Below are 22,975 nucleotides of genomic sequence, written 5' to 3'. Positions count from 1 at the left end.
AAACTTAGCTTGGGAATACGTGTATTGCAATGTGGTCTCAGTCATAATATATATAATGAATGCTTATGGGCAAACGAAAAAATGGAAATATCAGGAAAAGCAAGCAGGGGAAAAAACCAATATCAGAAACTCCCTATCACTGTGCAGGAAGCAAAACTGAGAGGAAACCACAGATAAGATTAAGCTGTTTTAAAAGAAAGTTGTTGCTTGTATTAAAAGGCTGCTTTTCCCAAGAAATACCGTCGCTAAATAAATGACCTTCATAGAAAACCCAGAAGATGTGTGAAATAAAACTGGGGAGTATCAGTTCACTGAAGAGGACCAAAGCCAGACCGATAGCGATTAATTAGCTGGTTGTCATGGAGATGGTGTTAAATTTGTTCAGGTACAATCTCCATTTAGATTTTCTTTTAATATGAAGGAAAAAGATAAAGAAACCAAGAGTTCTATCCAAGAAGCCTGTATATTTGAGGAACTGAGGTTTTCACTATTTTGCATCTTTGAAACACAGCTGAAAGAAGCTAATACCACAACTAATTTTGTTCTACAGTTTTTTAAAGAAAACACCAGAATAAAACTTTATGTGTATCAGTATTGAAAACAAGATGTTCAAAGAAATCTTTCCTGCATCATGCAGGGGTATGTAAAATTGCAGAGAGAGAAATAAACATTCACAGAAATTATAAGTATTTATTGATGGACAAGAGACAGAGTTCATAGGCTAAACAAAAGGGACTGCACTCAGAAAGCACTTTCTGGACCCACAAGAGACCTTTTCCCTCCTAATCTAAAAAACTGCTAAATCAACACTTACAAGGAGAGGCTGTGTATTTAAATAAAGATATTTCAGAGGTAAAAGCTATAAAAAAAAGTTCCAGGACACAGAAAGAAATTTTGACCGTTAGTGCTGTGATAGAAACTCTGTGGAGGGTCTGTCTTTCCATCTCTTCTTCATTGACTAAAACACTAAAAGGATATATTTACCTACTGTTTATTTTTTATTTCCTCTCCCCATATTGCAAAACTAATTTTCTGTTTAGAAAATCTTTATATAACAATTTTACTTAACCTACACAAACACTTAACATAGAGATAGCCTTTACTGCTCTCTTCATTCTTGCAACGACTCATTTGTACAGTGAACATAAACTTTGATCCACATTTCAAGGACAAACCTGAAATAATCACGCTTCTATATTCTTCATGTTATTGACTTTTAATAGCTATCCAGGTAGCAATTATTTAACACATGACAAAACATGCTGTTACCTAGCCCTACCTAACTTGAATTCAGAATCATGACTCTAACGGTCTGTAATACATTCAGATCAAATGGGTGGAAGAATAATTTCTTCCATGTAAGACTCCTACTTCTTAGCTGCTTATCTACAGATGTAATTATAAGGAAAAGGAAGAGATACAGTCACAGTGGCTTTTTGCAATAATAACAAATCTACATGCTACACAAAACTCACACATCCTTCTCTAGTACCGATATTCTTACAGCAACCTGTCAGCTCCTTAGAAAAAATTATACAGCTAAAAACCACTTTCTTTGGTTGCTGTTGCAGGGTGTCATGATCAGTGGAACCCAGCCACAAAGATGCTGCTATATAAAACTCACTCCAGAAGAGATGACCTCAGGTTTTTCATTACCATGTTGGAGACAACTAAAATATATTTCACTGCTTGCACAAGACTCCCTAATAATTCTTTCCTGCTTCCACGACCAAAGAGACTATTTTAAATTACAGATTATTTTAAATTTCAAAACTACTTTAACATGTTAAGAATAAAGACTATACTTCCACTCTTTGACCTTACCACATCAAAATCCTAATAGTTTTTACAGATGAGTGAGTAGTGGAACACATTAATCCAACTTGAACTAAGATGAATTTATATATTCGGGAAGAATTTGGGGAAAAAACCTAAATTTTATTATCTTATGTGTGACAACATGCTTTCTGGAAACCTTGAATATATTTTAGTCTTTTCTCATAAAAAAATGATATAGCAATATCGGTTATGACACTGTATTATCGTAAAGAAAGGCTAGCTTATAATGATTAGCTTCCTTTTTTTAATTACAGGTTTTCTCATTCTTTTTTACCCATTAGATATACCAATGCAATTAAGAATTAGGGGTATGTCTTTACCAAGGATCAAACTCTGTCTGCCTTGATGTTCCTGATGCAGCACTGTTGTTAAATAGTTAACTCCCAAGTTTCTTGGGGTTTAAGTTTTCATGTAATACTTTCACAGAGAATTAGTCTGTCTCACTAAGTAAGCCCACCATTAATGAAGATGAGCTTTTCCTTAGGACTTCCACACTATACCACACCAGTCTCAAATATCCATTGCTTTTCAGTTCTTCTATTACACTTCTCTCTAATTAATGTAGAAATGCTGCACAACAGATCAGCACTACACAAAAGTGAGGATGTGGGGTGTCAAACACTGTGCACAGGTATACTCTATAAAACAAAAATCCCAAACAAAACAGTACATCTACCTTAGTTCCTTTATCAAATGCATTTAATTTCATCAAAACATAGTCTCACATTTGTTGACTCTGACCCAAGTTCCCAAAAGCTATGCTGAATGGCGTAAATTACGATAGGTCTTGGTCTGTAGGCAGTGGTAGTATATTTTATTAGATCAACTCGCGGTTGGGGGAAAAAGATGAGCTTTCAGACACAAAAGCTCATGTTCAACTATCCTTTCATTTTGCCCGGGATGAAAGTTAGACCTGAAGTTAAAAGGTTCAGCACATACAGCATTTTTAAATCCCAATGTAAGTAAAGCCATTTCCTTAGTCCTTTGGCACATCCCCAAAAGTTACAGACTTGTTAGGGAACTTCATCAAAACTGTTAAACAATGCCAAGGCAAACAGAAACTCAACCAACTAGTCCCAAGTTTTTGCTCCTTATATCACACACATCCAGCTACTTTGTGCCGATTTAAACAAGGAGTGTATACAGTACATGTAACATCTACTTTAACTGGGTTATAAATGTTACCACAGATAATATCCAGAGAAGAAATAGCCCAAAATCCCTTATTACTGTTTACACCCCGTTAATCAAAGCCCAGAGGGCCCCACTACGTACCTTATCCCAGTTGTAATAGCTATGGTTTATTTAAGGAAAAGAAGCAATATCAAGAATAAAACAACTTTAATTTTTGTCCATGTCTTTAAACATTTGTGCACGCACACCACTTTTTATTTCTAAAATCTTTGCGTACAGATATTATCCTGCTATCCAGTTCCTTTTAAATACTGAAATGTATACTGCTTTTATTTCAACTTCCCTTTTACCTCTTAATTTTTATGAAAAGGTGCAGCTCTACTTAAGAAACAGACTTTTAAGAGAACTATTGACCATCAAAACTGTACAAACAACACAGAAGTTAAAATGAAAAATGTACAAACGCACATGCAGGCTGATCTGTGCTGCTTTTGTAATTTTTGACACTAACCTGCCACAAACTGACCCAATAAGCTTTCATACCAAGCAGGCAGGTCACATATGATAAAAGGTTTTCATGTCTGTAATGGTAAATAAGCTCACTTACATGATGGTGACCTTGGTCAGCTTCTTACTAACTATATTCACCGAGTTCAGACAACTCAGAACAAATCTCCAGGCACTCTGCTGTCTCACAGCGAGAATCAAAAAGGGCAAAACCTCCATCAAAGTGGCAGCTGAGGTCCTCAGTGGGGGTTTACGCCGGGCCCCCGCAGAGCCCTGAACAGAAGCCCCAGCAGGTGCTACAGGCATCCTGCCGGCCGGCGGCGCGGAGCCAGCAGCAGCGGGGATGAACATGCGGTGCCGATGGCGGAGACAGCCCACAGCCAGAGTGGCACTGCGAGCGAAGAGAAACCACCCAGCACAAGGTTTCATAAAGGTGCGTATTACACAGAGGTGGGGCATAAACTTACTGAGCAGCGGCATGCATGTCATCACACCACCGTTCCTCTAACGTACAGGGTGGTGTGTGGCCACTGCTATCCATCCCCTTCCAGAAAATTCACGGCATCTAGAAAAATGCTCAAGGAAAAATAAGAAATGCAGAAAGAACAAACTGACCTGCCGCATGGAGTGTAGTTATCCCTAGGTAACAGAGCTACATTTATTTAGATGTGGGAAAGTACAGTTATAAATCATAACATAAGTGATATTTCAGCATTTTTAAATAGAAAACTATCATCTCTATTGGTCAAGAAAATTAAATTGTTGCCTGAACAGGCAAATCACTCTGCAAAACACATGAAAATTTTCATCAAAGCTTGTATTCTAAACTCTCGATACAGATATAACCTCAGGAGTAAAATGATCCAGTTCAACATACAGATACACTAAGAAACATGCCAATTTACAATATCTAAGGCTTCCTTAGAACACGAAGCTTTGATTGCCATTGCTGATCACTGCAAATGCTGATACTAGTTAGGTGCTAGCTAGACCGTGACCTTATAAAATGGATACTGTAGGAAGACCTTTTTTCATTACATGCCTTGTTTTCCACTCACTCCTGTTACACAAGACGGAGACCAGCTCCCAAGACTCCTATGCAAACAAAAATATAAACCATGCTTAAAATGCATCACTCTTCAAAATGCCTTCTTATAAAAATCACAAGTTTGATCATATGATGTTATTTGCCCATTGCTTGATTGACAACTGCGTTCCGAAATAACCTTGCCTAACAAAAAACTCTCAGTTTAGCACTTTGTGCTTAGATACAAATCATTTTGAATCAATTCTAAAAGATAACAGTGAAAATTTTGGCCCAAGTAGAGAGATTTGCGGGATATTAAGTAGCTACCTAAATGCTATTTAATGCTATGGGATAGATTTTAGAAGTATGTATTTGTTTAAAAAAAATAAAAAAAGAGAGATGGTCAGCAAATATTTCTACAGTGTTAGGCTATTCATGGTATAATGCACACTCATACCAAAATTCAGTAAATAATACCAATCCAATGACAGAACAGTATATAAAAGAAAACTTACTGCTGCTTTTGTGGCACTTGAGAAAAATAAAATAATAATTTTAAAAATTCTATTCAAAATCATATGCCCAAAAGGAAAGGTGACTGAAAACTATTTTTCAGTTTATACAAAGTTATATAAACCGAAGTAAGATGCTCCTACTTCAGAGGTCTGCCACCCTCCTAAGAGAACTACTCACTACTTTCCATGCGTATATACCTATTGGTTCTAAAGACCCTGGCTTAACACAAAGGTTATTTGGTGGACTTGCTTTGTCTTCAGTTAAGCCATCAATATAACTTGGGATACTCTAATAAATTAATGTAGTCAAGCAGCGCCAGTTAAATAGTGCCCACCAATCCCATGCTTGTGTTCAACATCTAGAGCAGATTAAATTGCATCATGCTAAACAGGGGGAAAAAGTCTCATTCAAATGTACCGTGAAATGTTGACTTTTAAACATTGGATTTTTTTAAAAAAGCACAGGTTGGGTGAGATTGTTCACTGCGTCTCTTAAGCTCAGTAGCACAAGATACACAGTCCAGAAGGTTGAGGAATGTTGCTTCAGGCCTTGCTCCCGGAAAAGCATAAGTGAGAGCTTAAATCTGGCAGCAAGCCTGCCTTGCCTGTCCTTCCCAGAGCCTCACCCCTATGCTGCAAGCTTTCTGTATCTACTTCACGTCTACATCTAGCCTTATTACACTTCCTAAGACCTATCTTGAACAAAATCCTGGAAAAGAAGATGCCTTCTCGTGCCTCCCTGGTTTAGAAAGCCTGGGAAGGAATAAAGCGAAGATCTCACTGTACATACAGGAGGCAGACTCATGATCTGCTCACCACAGTTTAACAAGCTACCCTTTTCAGATGAGTACAGCAACCGTGTATGCCCTCAGCCTTCTGAATATGTGAAGTACCACCCTAAACACAAATTATCACAAGTTACTGAAGTTGTGGGAGCTACCCTGCTAAATATAGGACTTGTGAGGTTGCAGCAACTTGACCAGAGGTGAGGGCTCCACTTCAAAACTGAATTAAAACCTCTATTGCCTCTCTCCACCATTAACTTTTTATAAGCGAATGCTTTGATTACAAAAAATGCATAACTTCAAGCTTCATAAGGTTTTGGTATGAAAACTCGGTTTGGTTTTCACAAAATAATTAGTGCCTACTTCATTTTGCCCCCTCTGCCCCTTTAATTAAATTCCTCTTCCATCCCTCCCACTGCCCAGTTTCTTCTTCCCTTTCCCCCTCCAATTCTGCATATGTCATTATTTACCTTCCACTACTCTGATACACACATGTATGCATTCAGTTACCCATTTTTCCTCTTTTCTTAACATCTGGATTTACTGTTCATCTGTCTCCTTCCTGTCTCCTTTAGACCTCCTCACCTCTTCACCTTGCTTTGGACAGGTACCACTGCTTCCAAACACAGCAGCTAGACTAGCTTCTTTTCACTTATTTACAGATGCTTTTTCAGGTTTCCAAGGTGTTTCTTTTCACTACACAACAGGTGCAGAGAGCGACAATTTTCTTTGCTAGTGGTCTACCAACCAGAGTTTTGAAAGAACTGTGACACCTCTGACATCAATAATTTCAAATATTATTGAAATTTCTTTGAAAAAAAAAAATCTTTTATTTCCAACGTGCACTGAAACCTATTCAGTCGCTTTGAAAAATCTTTAGAACTGAAACAGTGTTTAAAAATTGCTTTTTAAGAGGGACACTCCTACTATTTCATAATTCCTTTGGTTTTTTGTAGTGTAAGTTATGAAGCTGAGTAAGATTTCTTCAGGGACAATATGAATTAATAATAGATGCAGAGAAAAAGCAGAGATGGTGAATACACTCACACCCTCCCAAGCCTCACTGGATGTGAAAGTGTTTCTGAACAGCATATTCTGGGATGCTGACATGACTCCATACGCTACAGGCTCATTTTAAAAGGCAGTTTTTAAAGCTTTTATACTACCACTACCAAAAAGTCTGTTATGTTTTAAGCACTTGCAATGCAACTTCAATTCCAAAAACTCACAAGATGTCATCTACAGCGCAAGTGGAGTCTGCAGCTGAAACAATTAATAGAAGAGTTGTTAACTATAGTGGGGGGATTTTGGTGGGGTGGGAGACTGAGACTTCAATCAGCTTTCTGGTATGTACACTGAAGTCTGCAGTGTATGACACGGCATTTGCTAACCTTTTAAATAAGCATAAGACCAAATAAGTTTCTGCGCAGGGTGGGTGGCAATCCTGGATGTTTCTTGATTCTACCCTGCTTCAAGCACTACCAGGTTTTCTGTTCTGTCAATAGATAAGATGTTCTAGAGCAAAATAACTACCACATCTGGACTTATTTTGCATTATAAATAGGTGTGGTGCTCCAGAAATAGTCGCATCTTGTCTGTGAAGAAGAAAGAAGAAGAATGCAGCTTTTGGGAGGGGATAAAAAAAAAGTGAAAAATATTTTCTCTTTTCTATAGTCCTTGATGACCAAAATTTTCACTTTTCTTCCTTCTGAGGACGTACTCCATTTCTTTTCTCTGGCCACTATTCTCCTGACTGGCAACAGAGCAGAGCACTTAAGGTGGAACACAAGGCTGATGAAGTAAAAATATGTGGCATGTATTTTCAGGTTTTTTATTATTAAAAAAGAAGTAATCTATAAATTAGATTATAAAATCCAAGTTTGTACATAAGGAATAGCAAAATTAAAGTGAACTGGAGTATCTGAAAGCATTCAAGATTACCTGTTCTACTAAAATTATCTGGACACTATTGAAGTAAATTGAAATAGCTGAGTTAATTCGGGTGACTGATTATTCAATACTCACACTACAAAAAAAATAATAGAATCTGTCTATTTCTGCATAAGATTACGTGGAAACTGCATACAAGTTATATCATTATACTGTATAGATGTGCACAAACACAAACGTACACCTTCAAGTAAACTCAAACCCAGCAGTTCTTCAGCAGTAATCAATGGCTTATGAGGTTAACATGCTATGAGTTAAAGCAAAGCCAAGTAGTTAAGCAACATTGCAAATAATTTCCAATAGTTTCTATGTTTGCCGTCTTCCTGTAAACCTTTTCAATAATTTCTACAGAAATGTCATTGGATCAGAAGCGTCAACTGCTCACAAAAATACCTCTTTGCCCACAGAAGTATGATTCATAATACAAAGAATCTGTAGAGGTTAGGTTCAAAGATTGCAAGACTGTCTATGCAATCCTCAGTCACAGGACTTACTAGTGTACTCTTCTGGTTTTGTATAGTTAGATTTATTCATCAAGTATACGTATTGCTGGTTTAAATGCAATTAAACTCCTTTGAACAAATAACCTGGCTAACTATACCAAGTTCTTTAAGAGTAGCCTTCCAGAAGTAGTCATAAGGGATTAACATTTCTTAAATCCAAGAACACAATTATTTTTAAGTTATGGATAAATCATTTTTCCTTAAATAGTGATGTCTTTATGTTATTTTAGATATTTCAACTGACCATTGCCAGAGTCTCTGATTATGCATCTTATCAAAAAACTGATGGATGACAGAACAAATTGCGTATATATTGATACTTCCTGCAAGGTAACAGCTTGATAAGAATATTACTTATAGCTTGTAGTTCCCCTTTGCAGCCCTACAGGGTAAATTACTGAAAAGCTGAATAAACTGTCAGAAGGCTTGTACATGTGTGCATGCAGATGTGTAGACACAAATCCTCTAGTTATACTTTAATCATTGCATAATAAAACTTGTGCTTCACTCAGACTGGTTAACAGAAAACTTAGAGCAGCAGATATCAGCAGCATAGGTCAAGCTATTCAGAGCACATATCCAAGTTCCCACATTCAAAATGAGAACATTACAAGGTTAGATGTATAATGTTGAATATATTTAATTTTAGCTATTAGGTGACTCAAGTAACTACATGTGACAGTAAGGATTACTCTGTATTTCTCTGCTTTGAAACTATGCAAGTTAGTGTGACAACACAATGTAATTGTCTATATTCTATTCAGACATACCTTAAAAATATCAACAACTTTGATTGTATGTAAAAAACTTGTATATTGGCAGTTTCAGGCAACTAACAAAATCATGATAGATATTAAAATCAGATATTGGAATTTACAGCTGTATCTGAAGATACCATTAATTTTTTCCTCAATCATTCAGTAATTTGACGTAATCATTGACAAGGTTATTAAAAACAAACAAAAACCCCACTGACTGTATTTATTCCAATATCATTTTAGAAGAAAAAAGGAAGCGCTTGTCACAAATAATTGAATAAAGGAATGAACAGAGCAAGCACCGTCTCTTTAGAACTCTGTAATTTCTTTTTCAGGGGTTGAATTTCCTAAGTTCAGAGGCCTGCACTTTGTACCAGTCACACAAACAGATCTAGGTCTCTCGACTTATAGTTTTTTGATATAAAAGAAAAATATTGGGCTGGAGGGTGAACTGGATTTCACATAGCAGAGAGAGATAAGGGGACTACAGCAAGTATGAAGTTGTGATTTTGGAAAGAAATTTTAGAGGACTGAAAGTGCAACAGGAAAATAACAGTAGGTTCTTGAAGAGATATATGAAAATAAACAACAGCAAGGAGGACCAGCCCATGGCACAGTCTGAGTGAAGCTGTTCATGATATTAAAACACAGATTTACTCAGTAGGTTTGATTGAAGTAGTTGAAGTCAAGAGAAGTCACTCCACTGATATCAGTAGGCTTCATTCAGGCCACTACATGCAGTCCTTCTGAACCCTTACTTTCATCTAGGCCAAGAATCCTTCCCATTTCACTGAACAGTACTGTTTCCCATTTCTCTAAGAATCTGTGTCTGTACCCACCCCCCAGAGTTTTTTTCAACCAGTCACATCTATGCCTGCCTCAAACCAATAAAATTGATAGAGCCTCTGCACCCCTCTTGGAAGGGGCAGGAGCGAAGCCCGTTGAGTACATTAGTGCTAATGGAAAGGCAGTGGATTGAGGGGAGGCTTGGGAACTCTGGAACCATTAGAGTAATTGCAAGCAGTGAAAACATACACTCATAGCTAAAACATAAGGGAAACTATTTACTTTTGCTTATTTAAGCTGTGCATAGGGACTACAAAGTCTTTTAATGCAAATAATTTACATCCCAAATATAGCATAAGGCATGTTAAACATTGAAGTACAGGTCCAAATTTTATTAGCGAGTGTTCAGACCTCATGGCTAGTCAGAATATCTGCTAACAGAACATTTTCAAAAGCAAACTGTCCCCTCATGGAACCCGCCACTACTAGATTTTAGTATTTACTATGCTTTGAACTAGTGCTTTAACATTTTTTTTTCTGGTGTATATGTGACAGTGTTGACAGGAGTTTCTATCAGTTCAGGATACTAACTAGGGAGACTGAAATATTAGCAGACTATGTTGGCCAAATGTTCGAAAGCAAGAAATCTCCCATTGCTTCAATTTCCTTCAAATACTTAATATTTTCCTTTGGGGAAGTAACTTGTGTTTTATCATAATTATTTCTATTTGCTTCTGGAGCATGAGTCATGCTCTTCAATTATTTTCAGTTGACTGTGTAATTATTAGTGAGAATGGGGTTTGGCTATTCTTTATTCAGTTTGGGTTTTTTTTTAATAAGAATTTCTGCTTACCTTCAGGTGAAGTACCTGGCTTTTGAGAAAACGCAGAGCTTATTTTACTCTTCTTGCTGCTGTTGCTGTTGACAGACAAGGTGGACTGAATTTTTCTATGCATTTTTTCTGAAACAGGAGCCGAAAGTTTTCTGTTGTCTGCAGGTGCGTGCTTAACGCCACTGTGAATTCTACTTCCGTTACTCAGACCCGCGTGGCCATTTTGGATTTTGCCACTTTCTTCCTCACACCTTTCCAGTGCTGAAGTATTTGGCTGAGGCAAACGTTGAGGTTGTGCTTAAAATGAAAGAAAGAAAGAAAGAAAGAAAGAAAGAAAGAAAGAAAGAAAGAAAGGGTTAATTTAAATTGTAAATTGGTAACAATACTTTAGGCTAGACTGGGAAGGCAACTTTCATTGCTCCTACTGATCAAAGGATAGACTGAAAAGTTAACATTCCCCCGTCAAAAAAAAGAAAGCAAAAATATCTCTAGATTAAAAATAATTACTATGTATTCAGAAAGCATCTCATGTCTGTATGAGGCCTAGATTCCCCTCTTGTCACTGCACAGAAACGTCTGCAATGCTCTGTGAATTAGACAGAGAGAAAAAGGCAAGTACTTTGAGGAAGGAGAAAGTCAGGAATGGGAGAAGTAGTAGCAAAACTGAGATAAACTTGGGTTAAGAGAGACCCAGGAAGAACGGGAGGAATTCAACAGAAGGAGAGAAAAAGGTACGGGACAGAATATACAGACTGCAGTAACAGAAGTGAAGCTTGCAGGCTGGCCAACCTGCCAGTCTTCAGAAAATAACCTGAGTGACAAGGTAGGGGCCCCCCAACAATGAGCCATCTCAGACATGTATACTAGAGAAGAAGAGTATCCAGGTAACTAACAACAGTTTGAGCTTAAATTCATAAGGATTGTGGATTGCTGGGAAGAACAAACCCAGTCAAAATCTGGTTTTGTGGAGGAGGTGATCCAGTAACCAGAAGGAATATGCATTCAAATACTGCACAGCTGTGGCAAACTGGAGTCCCCCCCACCCGTAATCCTCAATTCAGAATCACAATTTTTAAAATGGCTTTAATGGGCCAGTTAGGGCTTTAACGGGCCAGTTAGGGCTTTAACCGCAACAAACTGAAATGGACAAAGGAACAACACATATAACCTGTCAAGGCAGCAATCTGCAGTGGCCTGGTTAAGACTCCAAAAATACATTCTAATGAGAAGGCATGAAACTTGACCATTCTTTGTTGAGCTATGATATCATAAAGGAGCTTATTTTTAATAACAAGAAAAAAACCATTGTCTATATAGCTAAAGTCTGTATCTAAAGAAAAGAAAAGAAAAGATGCAGGATTTTTTTTATGTAAAGCTTTGTAATAAAAAAAGTCATTTCCAATTAAAGATTCTTATTTAGAAAAAAAATGCAGACTTCGTTTGAAAACTAATTAAACTATAAACACAGTAACACAACAAGATTTCATAATCAAAAAGCATCAGCCCAATCACCTCTCCTAATCAAAACACTACTGTATTATGCTTGGACATAAATAGGTTTTCAGACAGTCCAATCTTCAACTATTTATAAATCTAATGTCAAGGAAAAAGCCCAGATTCTACTGAACGCTCAACTGAAGAGAGATTAGACTGTGCCAGCAGTAAAGAAAAATAGTGCTGCAATCCATTCACTATTCAGATGATTCATATCCATTTTCAGATGATTTCACAGTATAGATTACACTGTGGCCAAGATAACAATATGTATAGATAATAATGGTCAGCTTCCTCTAAAAGAACCATCTCCACTGATCACTTCAGGTACAAGCGACCAAACTTTCGGACATATACTACTGGGACACACAGACGAACATGGTCTCTTAAAAAGACTCTCAGTTCTGAATTTGCCTAACAAACCTTCAATGCTTCTGTTTTACAAGGACACTGATACCATTCTTACATTGCTTCCTCCAACTATCATAAACTTGTCCAGATTAAACTTCAGATAAATCTTAAACTTTTAACTCCTAGGCATATTCAGAGGCAAAAAGAGATACATTTCAAATTGTTTAAATATGAACTAGTTCTTTTTTTTCTTGCTGCTTGATTTGTTTAGTCACAGCAACTAAGATTTTAAGAAGATACCCTAGACTATCCACATCTATCTAGGTCAGAGTAACGCTCATTGAACCTCCTTTACAAAACTGATAATTTTGTGTTGCAGGAAAGGGAGGGCTAGGGGAAACATTTATGCTTTAGCCTCCCCGAAGATGTTGCAGGGCAGACAAAGATCATTCCCTTCTATTACCAGGAGTAACTGCTCACGAATCTCTAAGCCAATAGAGCAGGAGCACAATGCTATCTGACACCTGAACAACTAATTGTTGCCCAAAAAGTTTTTGATGGCAATAGAGAAACTGCTTGTCCTTTCAGTTCTGCATTAATGCTTGCAAAACCTATGAACAGAAGCATAAGCAAGGCACTTTCTGCACTCTGGAATTCCATTTTTAGCATATATTCTGCTAACATTTCCAGACTATTATAAAAGTCCCAAACCAAGTTTTTAGGGAGTTTTCTCTACCTGAGACAGGATTCTTTAGAAGTGTACTACGAGGAACCCTTTGCGTGGGACATCTTTCCACATATGTACAAAACAAATTCTGATAAAAAAAATTAATTAAATCCTCCCATTTTAAAAACAGTCAATGTAGACCTTAACTACAGTCAAGAAAAATATCTTTAGCAACAACAGGAATCAAAATTTTTACTCTCTAAAGCTCACTGTTCATACCCATAGCTCCCCATAGCTATATTTTCATTATACCTCCCAAATGTAAATTGTACTATTAAAAAACAGTGCTTTTCACGTTCCATGTAATGATGTTTCCTCACACTGCACGTCTGCGTACAATCCCCAGCTGTGCAGTAGTGCAGTTGCACAAATAACCTAGAAATACTGGGGAGGGGTTAACCTTCCTCAATAAATAAAAGCAACAGACTATACTAAGAATTCTGTATGTCTGGACACGCAAGTTTCTAAAACTGACAGTTATGACCTTTTCCAAGCCAGCTAAATTGGTGGCGGCAGCTTACAATTGTTTGTATATTTTTGGTGCTTTGCTACAATGCAGTAACTTGACAAATTATCCAAAATTCCATCTTCAAGATTAGGTGTGTTTCTGTCAAACTCTGGGTGAACGGGAAGTCTTGGGGACTCTAAATAGTCATTTTTGTTTGCTTTTATTATTATTTTTACTAAGGGTTTTTGGGGGAAGGGGGTGGGGTTTGGGGTTTTTTTAATCATCCTGTTCCCAAAGTACTCTTACTTAAGTCTTTTAGCATTAACATACAACTTTTTAGCTGACTGGCTTTACAGTATTCACATGTGATATGCAGGTCAAATCAAAATGGAATAAAACCCCAAATGGATTAGTTATCTTAATTTAAATTTATTTTAACTTTATTGGTAATTTTGCACTAGGGAGACTTGAATCTTATGGTTAAAACACACTTGAAACCAATTAGGAGCCATATGACCGCATTCTAGCATAAAGAACAAAAGCAATTGACAGTTCCAAGATTAAGCCACAACCATTCAGTTTAAAACAGAAATATTTTTACCTTATTTTTTAAAGGTTGTGTATATCTTAAAAAAAAAAGGTGTAATATGGGGAACGACACAATGCTTCTTAAAACACAGTGATACCCAGGGACTCTCACTCTCTCTTTAATGATCCACTGCTCTCATTCAGCTGTCTTTCTTTTTTCAAATCTTTACATATGTGACAGCTCTCAAAAGTAGACCATAGACCATCTGGCATTTTCAGAGGTGTAACTTGTGCAAATTCAGCTCTACTGGGAACACAATGCTATCTTCTGCCTGCGTTATAAAAGATACAATAGAATGTAGAACTTATGAGTTGTTTTGAATTATTCATTTTTTGCCTGTATATTCAAGAAATTTTACAAACTCTGCATTTTGTACTACATAATCACATGCGTTAAAGGTACAAAGAAACTTTTTGACACCTCTTTTCTACAGAAAGATGGCATTTTGTTTGATATGTGAACATTCAGCGCCTGTTATATCATTCTAAACAGGCCGTGTGCTGCTACAAAAGATCCCATTTTACACTCTATGTATGAGCAAAAATTTTATTCTTGATATTCAGTAACTAATGCAATACACATCAAAATTTCAAATATGAGTTGGATGAACATTCAGCATCTTCAAATCAGGATGGCACTGGTCACTTACTATATGTTAAAGTTTTTTTTTTTAAAAAATCATTCCTCACACAACATAGAAATACTGTCATTTCAAACATCCACAATGAATACTTTCAAATGTCCTAAGAAATACTGTGCTTTTTAGGTTAATATGTTTTTAATCCTTAGCAAAACCAGTAGATTTAAGTCAATATTTTATACAGTGCTAACACTAGTGGATTTTCAATAAGAATGATAAATATTGGATTAATGATTCAATAGACTGAATCTTTTTGATAGAAAACTAGCAGATAATGTAGCTAGTAATAACTATACATGAATCTGCTGCCTGTGGAAAAGCAATAAAAAGGCAATATATTGCTATAGCATATAATCTATTAGCGTGTTTCACTGCTTCCTTGTCATTGGTTTCCTTGCAAAGTGGGCCTTAATACAATAACTTCCGCTGTTATTTAACTGACTTTACATAATAATTTAATTGTGGGGTTACTATCTGGTGAATAAATATTCAAGTACTAAACATTTACTGTGGTTTTGATGGTTTTGAAGTAACTGCACATTCTCATTCAAACTGTAAAATCTTTACCACAGTTTAAACGAATATGCACGTACATATGCACACTGACAATACAGTGTTTACACCTTGCAAAGTAACAGCTATTCTTCGGAGAAAAACCCTGATGTATGCATTTAACAGAAAAATATATGTCAACACAGGGAAATTCTCAACCAAAAGAGGACAGTCTAAGCTATCATTAGGGATTTTAGACAAAACACAAAACCAAACATACACAGAATACAGACTCCTTGGAGTCAAAGTGAATCAAAATAAAACATTAGGAGGGAGAGAAGAATTGAGACGGCTAATTAGTAGCCTAATCACATCAAAAGCAATTCCAAGGCAGCTGACACAGATGCCCATGGAGTTTGCCAGGCTGGCCAGTGCCACCGATGAAAAAATACTTTCCAGTTTACAGCCTGGGTCATCTGACTGCATACCCAGAGAGGTAAGAACACTGTTTTTCCTCGTTTATGACACAATAGTTTATGATATCATATCAGGCCACAGAAGCAATATTTTTGCAGGTGGACTAGGGAGGAATAAAACTGCATGACTCCCAGCTGTAAAAAAAAAAAATTACCTTTGGGATTTTCAAATATTGAGAAAATACAAAGTATCACTTCAGTTCAAAACATCCTTGACACTTGTCTGCCTCCCAAAACAGTTGCAACTACAAAAAGAGGATGACCCATTATTAGGAAATACAGAGGTCCTGTTTGAGTCTGTTAATGTTGAAAGCCAAGATCTACATGCTAATTTGAGCTGGGGAAATTGTTTTATCTCAGTGGTAGCTGCTCCTACTCCCTCTGCATGGATCACACAGAAGAGACCACATGCAAGGGAGGTAAGAATCAGGCCTCTGTTTTTTGCCAGTACTTCTTTGTAACACAGACCTAAGCTTGAGGGGAAAAATAAAGCATATGACAGATAGTAATGGATTGTGCATTAAAACCACGGACTGCCTGGATTCTAGAGTAAAATTAAGGTGATTCCAAATTGCTTCTGGAAAAGACATAAATTTCTAAGATATAAAAGGCAACATTTCCAACTGACTAGCAAAAAATCTTACCTTTTCAAAAATATTACAAATTGTATGCATTCATACCCTCAATAAGCATAAAATTTCAGTGAAGCTGGGAGAACTCAAATATCTCAATCTCCCTCCCTCCCTACTTTTCTAACTAAAATCCTGACTAGTCTCTACATAGATCTTCAAACTACATCAATAGTTTTCTCTGCCTAGCTATCCAGAATATTAACATTCAGATTACAAGATGTACCTCTGAGTCAACCTGTGAAGTGGCTTTTGTCAGCAATTATTTTTGAATATTTTCTAGGACATAAATAGCATATACTGCAGCTTCCATATCACAGAAGGCATACATTAACTAAATAACAAGGTTCCATCAAGGTACAATCTATCTTTTAAAATCAATTTTTTACACTGAATTTTTTATACCATGCTGACTTTACAAGGAAAACAAAGTACCAACTAACAGCATCAACCACCTTTTTAGAATTGCTTCTTGTAAGACATGAGAACATCTTCAAAACGAATACAATATGTTATGATGAAACAGGATGTCCTTTGTAATGAAAATACTGTAGTAAAATTGCTGGTACGAGTTTTACAGGACCCACACTGAGATCACTTTGTTAAAATACGTCTGAGAACACATCCAGGGAACACCAGGTATAACAGAAATGGGGCTGGCAGGGGACAAAGGGAAAAGACATTTTATCCCGTCAGCTCTCAGTCGGTGAAGGGCTGACGAGAACGGCAAACACATGTGTGTTTATGGGTTAAGAAGGCGACACAAGTGCACGAGAAGGTGCCAAGAGTACTCTTAAATCTGTGCGAAGACACCTGCAGTGCTTCCAAAGGAAGGCACTGCAGGACCTTACACACTGTTTGAAGGGTTGCAGGAATTGTATAGAGATGTCTTTGACATACTCAGAAAGAAGCAGTTACCACAGGGAAGCATGAAAAGGGCTGGTAGCCAGAGGTTTACAAAGTTGATAGGTATTCCCACTGAAAATGTGGAGTGAATTTCTCTATTTACAAAGCCTCTTCCCTGATGTGTTTTTTTTCAAAATGAAGAAATGCCTGCTGCTTTTTTTAATGACAGCAACGGCAAATTTTTAATCATTGTTGAACTGAGTAAATCCTTAACATTTGTAATTACCTATTTTTTAACAATTATCTCAAAATCCAAATATCCTTTTGTCTTCTAATTACCATTAGATTATCAGTAAATTCTTCTTTATCATACACAAATCTTGCAACGATTAGCAATGCTTTTTGTGAGACTGAAAATGCTGGCATCTATGACAAACTTTAAGGATTATTTGAAAATTCTTGCTAGATCACAATATAGTTAGAAATAAAGATAATCCACATGATGCAATGATTGTTAAGCCTCATCTACATAAAGTGACATAACAGTTCCTAGAGTTGCATACAGTTTTTCATTTATTGAGAACAAGCAGCAGTAGCTCGCCATGAAAAAACCAAGGGAAGAACCAAACACAAAACAGGACATTGTAGGTAACAGGCATTCAGACACCTGGGCAATAATTTTCTGTATAAAGCCTTTTTCAAAAGTGGGAAATTTTACTCCAAGTTTTCCACTTGTAACATTTATCTATCCATTTTTCTCCTCATATTTCTGCTAGAGGACTGGAAGAGAACTGCAGTCTGTTCTCATGTTTCATAGCATTACAACTACTTACAGCAGTGGCATTCGTTGCACAGATGTGTGCAATGGCAGATTAACTCATGGTCACTATCCCAGCGTTTCATGGTGGTTTATACATTAATCAACTACTTATGCAAGTGATTATTTATTTTTATTTAAGGCAAAACATCAAGTTATTTCTTCCTATGTTTCCTACATAGGTAACTTAATAAGAAGCATAATGATTTACTTGATTTTTGTTTCTCCTGTTATTGTTAAATCTTTCTTTATAATGCACCATGACTTGGAGAAACTGGATATGAGAACAAAATAGTACAAAACTTAAAAATCAGAGAATTAGGCTTTTTGTTAATTTCTGAAGTGCTGAAGTGATCTATTTCTGAAACATAAGTAATTAGTAATTTAATGAGCATGAACATTGACCACAAAACACTGAAGGATACAAAGGGGTGCCAACCCAATACAATCCCACCTCACCAAGGAACAGAATGTTTTGATTCTGCAGCTTTAATTTTAAAAGGAAGGTTAATTAACCACTAGACTAAAAAATGTAATCCAAGTTGTTGGCATGACAATTACAGCAGTTATACAATTAGTACCTATTACAACATATGGATATACCACTGCATAAAGACACACTGGTGTCCCACGGAACTTAAGACATTAAGTCAAATATTTGGAACAGTTTTTATGCCCCTCACCATTGTTCCCAAATCAAATAATAAACATCAAAGAGAAGCTACAAACAACAGGATATCGCTTGCTGGGTATTGCCTCATAAGCGGCACAGCAGGATGTAGCAGACAGGAGAGATAACCTCAATGTCATCAATGGTCATAACCTGGGCAAGTGCACAAACAGGTCCTCTTGGCTCTACCACCTCCCACTCCCTTCCTCAAAACCCCAACAACCTTTGACAAACTAGGCAATGTTTCACTGCAAGAAAAAACATGGGATAGTGAGGCAAATAGCTTCTCAGCCTAGCCCTAGCCATTCGCTTTTGAGTGAGAAAATACTCAAAGGTGAGGTTTGTTATCCACTGAGTTTCCAGATTATGGGATTATGGTGTTCAGTTAAACTTATACAAATATACAGAAAAACTGGCTGTACTTGGTTTTAAAAAAGGCAAATACTTGGAATAAGCAATTCCCTTAATGTTCACTGCTCCCTTGATTTCTAGTCCTCCGCTCATGTGACAGAATTTTGGAAGACTCTAAAAAGTGCTCCACCTCAACTGTGAATCTGACCCCCTGCTCTTAGTGCTGTCTTTTGCCACCTCTACAATTCTAAGTATTACCCAATGCTACAATTAACAAAAACTAATAAAATGCAGAAAGAAAAAACAGGAGTAAAAACAGGACAGCAACAGACAGAGGATAATGTAAAAAGGTAGTATGAAAACGCACAGAATATCAGTACAAAAATAGTAATATATACATTGCCATCTGAGTTTCTGACCTCTTTGCTGCACTTATTTTTCCTCTGCGATTCTTTCTAGCAATGTAGAGCTGACGCTAAGTTTGGCATCAGCTAATACCAAGTACCAGAAAACCAAAGGAAGAAAGACAAAGCACAGCTGCAAGGAAAATGGAACAGGAGAAGCAAATGGGCAGTAACCACGAGGAACAGGCTAAAACTTGGGATTTTACATTATTAAAACAACAGTAGGGCAAAAACATCAAAAGAAAAAGGAGCAGATAGCAACCACCCAGAAGAAGACAGCACTGGAGGCGAAGGAGACAGAAAGGGAAAATATACATAGTGAGCTGAGCCACTTCAGTCTGTGAGGGCAGAAAAGAGTAGGGAAGAAGAAAAAAAAAAAATCACAAGTAAAATCCCACTAGAGCTGAAGTATTTGCTACAAATTTTACAAGTAAGAAAATAATTAAACGATAACTCACTAGTTGATAAGCAAGGAAATAAAATGAAGATAAACAGATGGTACTTGCAGAATGATCTAGAGTTGAAGCAATAGTTCCCCTTCTGCAGCCAAAAATCAGTCACATTCAGCAACAGCGACATGATGGAAAATGGAAATTCTGTGTCAGAAAGCAGGGAGCACTTGAGGTCCACAACAATACTCCTCATGACCCAGCTTGTCCTTGCTACAGACCGGACAATTAATAGAGTGACTGTCAGTGGGAAAAAAGAAGTGGAAATGTAGTAGGGAGCACAGCAACTATCCATCTATTTCCCAGTCTTGAAAAAACAAAGTGCGAGGAGAAGAGAAGCAACATGTATCTGCACAGACAACATTAAACACACTGAGAAGGGTTAGTCTCTGCTGTGGATGCCCTTGGGCTACAGGAATTCCCTCATAGCAAGCAAGGTCTAGGAGACAGGCAGAGGGCCCATCACGGACCCCACGTGGCCCCTATGCCCGTGGGCAGGGTGCACGGGCCTGCCCATCCTGAAGAGCTCCAGGGGCTCCAGGGCACCAAAGGATTTTGAGTAACACACAGAAAGTTCAGGCAGAGCTGCCATAACCAAAGCTGGCTCTTGGGCTGCTTTACGCCACAAACGCACCAGCTTGGCATCAGGATGACCCAGAAATGAGAGCTCTTTTTTTTTTTTTTTTTGAAACAATTGTTTTGGGGTGCCTCGAAGAGATATGGCAAAATCTCACTCAAAACATTTTTGTGCAAGCTGTACAAATCAGGTCCTTGAGAATACACCTTGGAAAATCCTCTGATAAGAGTCATTGGAAAGCCTAAATTCTCTTTTTCCTTCCACCTCACACCCTGAACCAGACTCAAAACTGCAAGCAGCCATGGACTAAAGCCTGCATCTCTGCATCAGAGCTCACTGCCCTTTCCGTCCCCACCCCACAGGCAATTTAACTTTGTTTTACACTAAAACAGTAGCTTCAGATGCTGAAGGAAAAGGCAATGTTGTATTTCAGAATGCAAAAATTTATCAGTGAAGATTTGTGTGTTCAATTCAAAGCTGAATGTGCTTAACACGTAATCATTGTCACCAATAGTTAGCACAAAGGAAAATGTTTTTACTTACTTCTTATTTACTGCACTCTAACAAAATTGTCTAGGAAGTCCTCTTTCTGACTCAGCTGGACAAACCCACCTACCCTGGCCAAGCTTTCACACATGACCTCCATTAGATGAATTCAATATAGTAAAACAAATATGCTAAATGAGTTTTTGCCTGCTGCTCATGCACACATCCTTTAGAGTAGTGCAAAAGTCAGATTGCTGACCATGCCTGGTGAAGACCGCACTTCCTGGAAAAACGACACACTTAGTATCCTGAAAGGAAGGAAAGCGTAAGCTGCTCAAACAATCCACAAGAAAGCTCTGATATCTGAGCCACACAGTTATAAATCTGTCCTGCTAGAAAAATAGTGTGTCACATCAGTGACCAACAGCTACAAGTACAAAAATTCAGAGAAACAAACACATTAACACAAAGGAGAAAGTACTAGATTATCTGTAGAAACAGATAAATTGTCTTAATGGGATGAAATTACCCACACAGCTTTTTTCTTTTATCTCACAACTGAGCTAAAATTCTGATTCTCCACTCTGTTCATGAAACGAGATACAAATCCCTGCAGAATTATTATGCTTCAGCTATTTCAGTATAGTAGAGACCAGTAGCACCTGCAAGTCGTTATTCTGCAGAACTGACTGAATAGCAGCAGAATACAGGGTTTTATCTTTAACACACAGAAAGGGAGTATTCTTGTTTCAACATAACAATGGAATAATTTTCATTCTCTATTAAAAATACAAAAAAATTTCTTTCAACTTATAAAACTACATAATTTGGCCCACTGAAGTTTATTTAGTTCACCTATTGTTTGAAAATAGTTCTAAGTAGCATTTAAATCTGGATGAGGCTCATGCTTTGAATCAGTGCTACAAGGATCTGTTTTCTGAAAACCTTTTGTTTTGTCTTATTTAGAAGACATACTTCCCTTTATCTGAGGGGAAAAAGAAAATGCTTCTGTACACTAATCACGATTAATTTTTTTTTCAAATGGAGTGCAGATACAGCAGTGAAATCTGTGCTATGTCAACGTTATTCACATAATTGAAAAGTGTCCATTTTACATTTTAAAACACCTTTTATATGGTTTTGCAAATAAGCTGGAGGATTTCACAGGAAAGAAACGGTATTTGAAGTGAAAGCATTAGAATTTACAGTTACGTTCGGGTTTTTTTGTCCTTTTACAATTCAAGAGCTTTAAAAAATCACAACTGAGGCAGCAATCCCTCTTACTGAAAAAGACCCAAAATACAGTGGCAACCCTTTGTCTCATAGCAAATACAGCAAGACAGCAACTACATCAGATGCAAATGACCTTCCTTTGCTGGTTACACAAGCCTTTAGCCCCACAAAAACTCCCATGTCATCATCAGCAACAGCAGCTCAAGCAGGCTGGCGATGGGTGAGCCAAACTGCTGCCTCCATCCCTTCGTGCTGTGCAGCTGTTTCGTGCTTGGGAAACATCTCTGCCTCCCTTCTTGCATTTCTTGGCCCCAAACAGAAAAGCTCTTAGGAAACCATTCAAACAACTGCCAAAAGGACAGAACTGCATTGGTTTTGATACATCCTTAACCACTCTACTAAAGATTCATGCCATCTGCCATTTTATTTGCACTGCTGCCACAGCCCTGCCACTTGGAATTAATTCCAGCACCCTTTTCTTTACTGTTCCTTCAGCATAACTAGCTACATTTTATCATGCCGTATCATTTTCTTAGGCTGCTGGAATTAACAACTCACAACAGGAACACTTCCCTGACACCTGATATTTAATTAGTGTTCTGTTAATTTAGAAAAAATTCCTTGTTTCTGTACAGTGCAGTACTGCCAAGCCAAACTACT

The 22,975-nt window shown here is 37.3% G+C and overlaps 1 protein-coding gene across 2 annotated transcripts in view; it reads right to left on the bottom strand.

Moving 5' to 3' along the window:
* MDFIC (MyoD family inhibitor domain containing) overlaps window positions 1–22,975 on the bottom strand; it is a 51,191-nt gene that overhangs the window by 5,311 nt on the left and 22,905 nt on the right. For both annotated transcript variants that reach the window (XM_075081103.1, XM_075081102.1), the window contains one exon: window positions 10,658–10,933. In XM_075081103.1, the coding sequence (XP_074937204.1) occupies window positions 10,658–10,933 (276 nt within the window). The remainder of the gene's footprint in view (window positions 1–10,657; window positions 10,934–22,975) is intronic.

Source organism: Phalacrocorax aristotelis, chromosome 1 (genome assembly GCF_949628215.1).
Source record: "Phalacrocorax aristotelis chromosome 1, bGulAri2.1, whole genome shotgun sequence".
NCBI classification, from domain to species: domain Eukaryota; kingdom Metazoa; phylum Chordata; class Aves; order Suliformes; family Phalacrocoracidae; genus Phalacrocorax; species Phalacrocorax aristotelis.
This window is presented reverse-complemented; position numbering and strand designations above follow the sequence as displayed.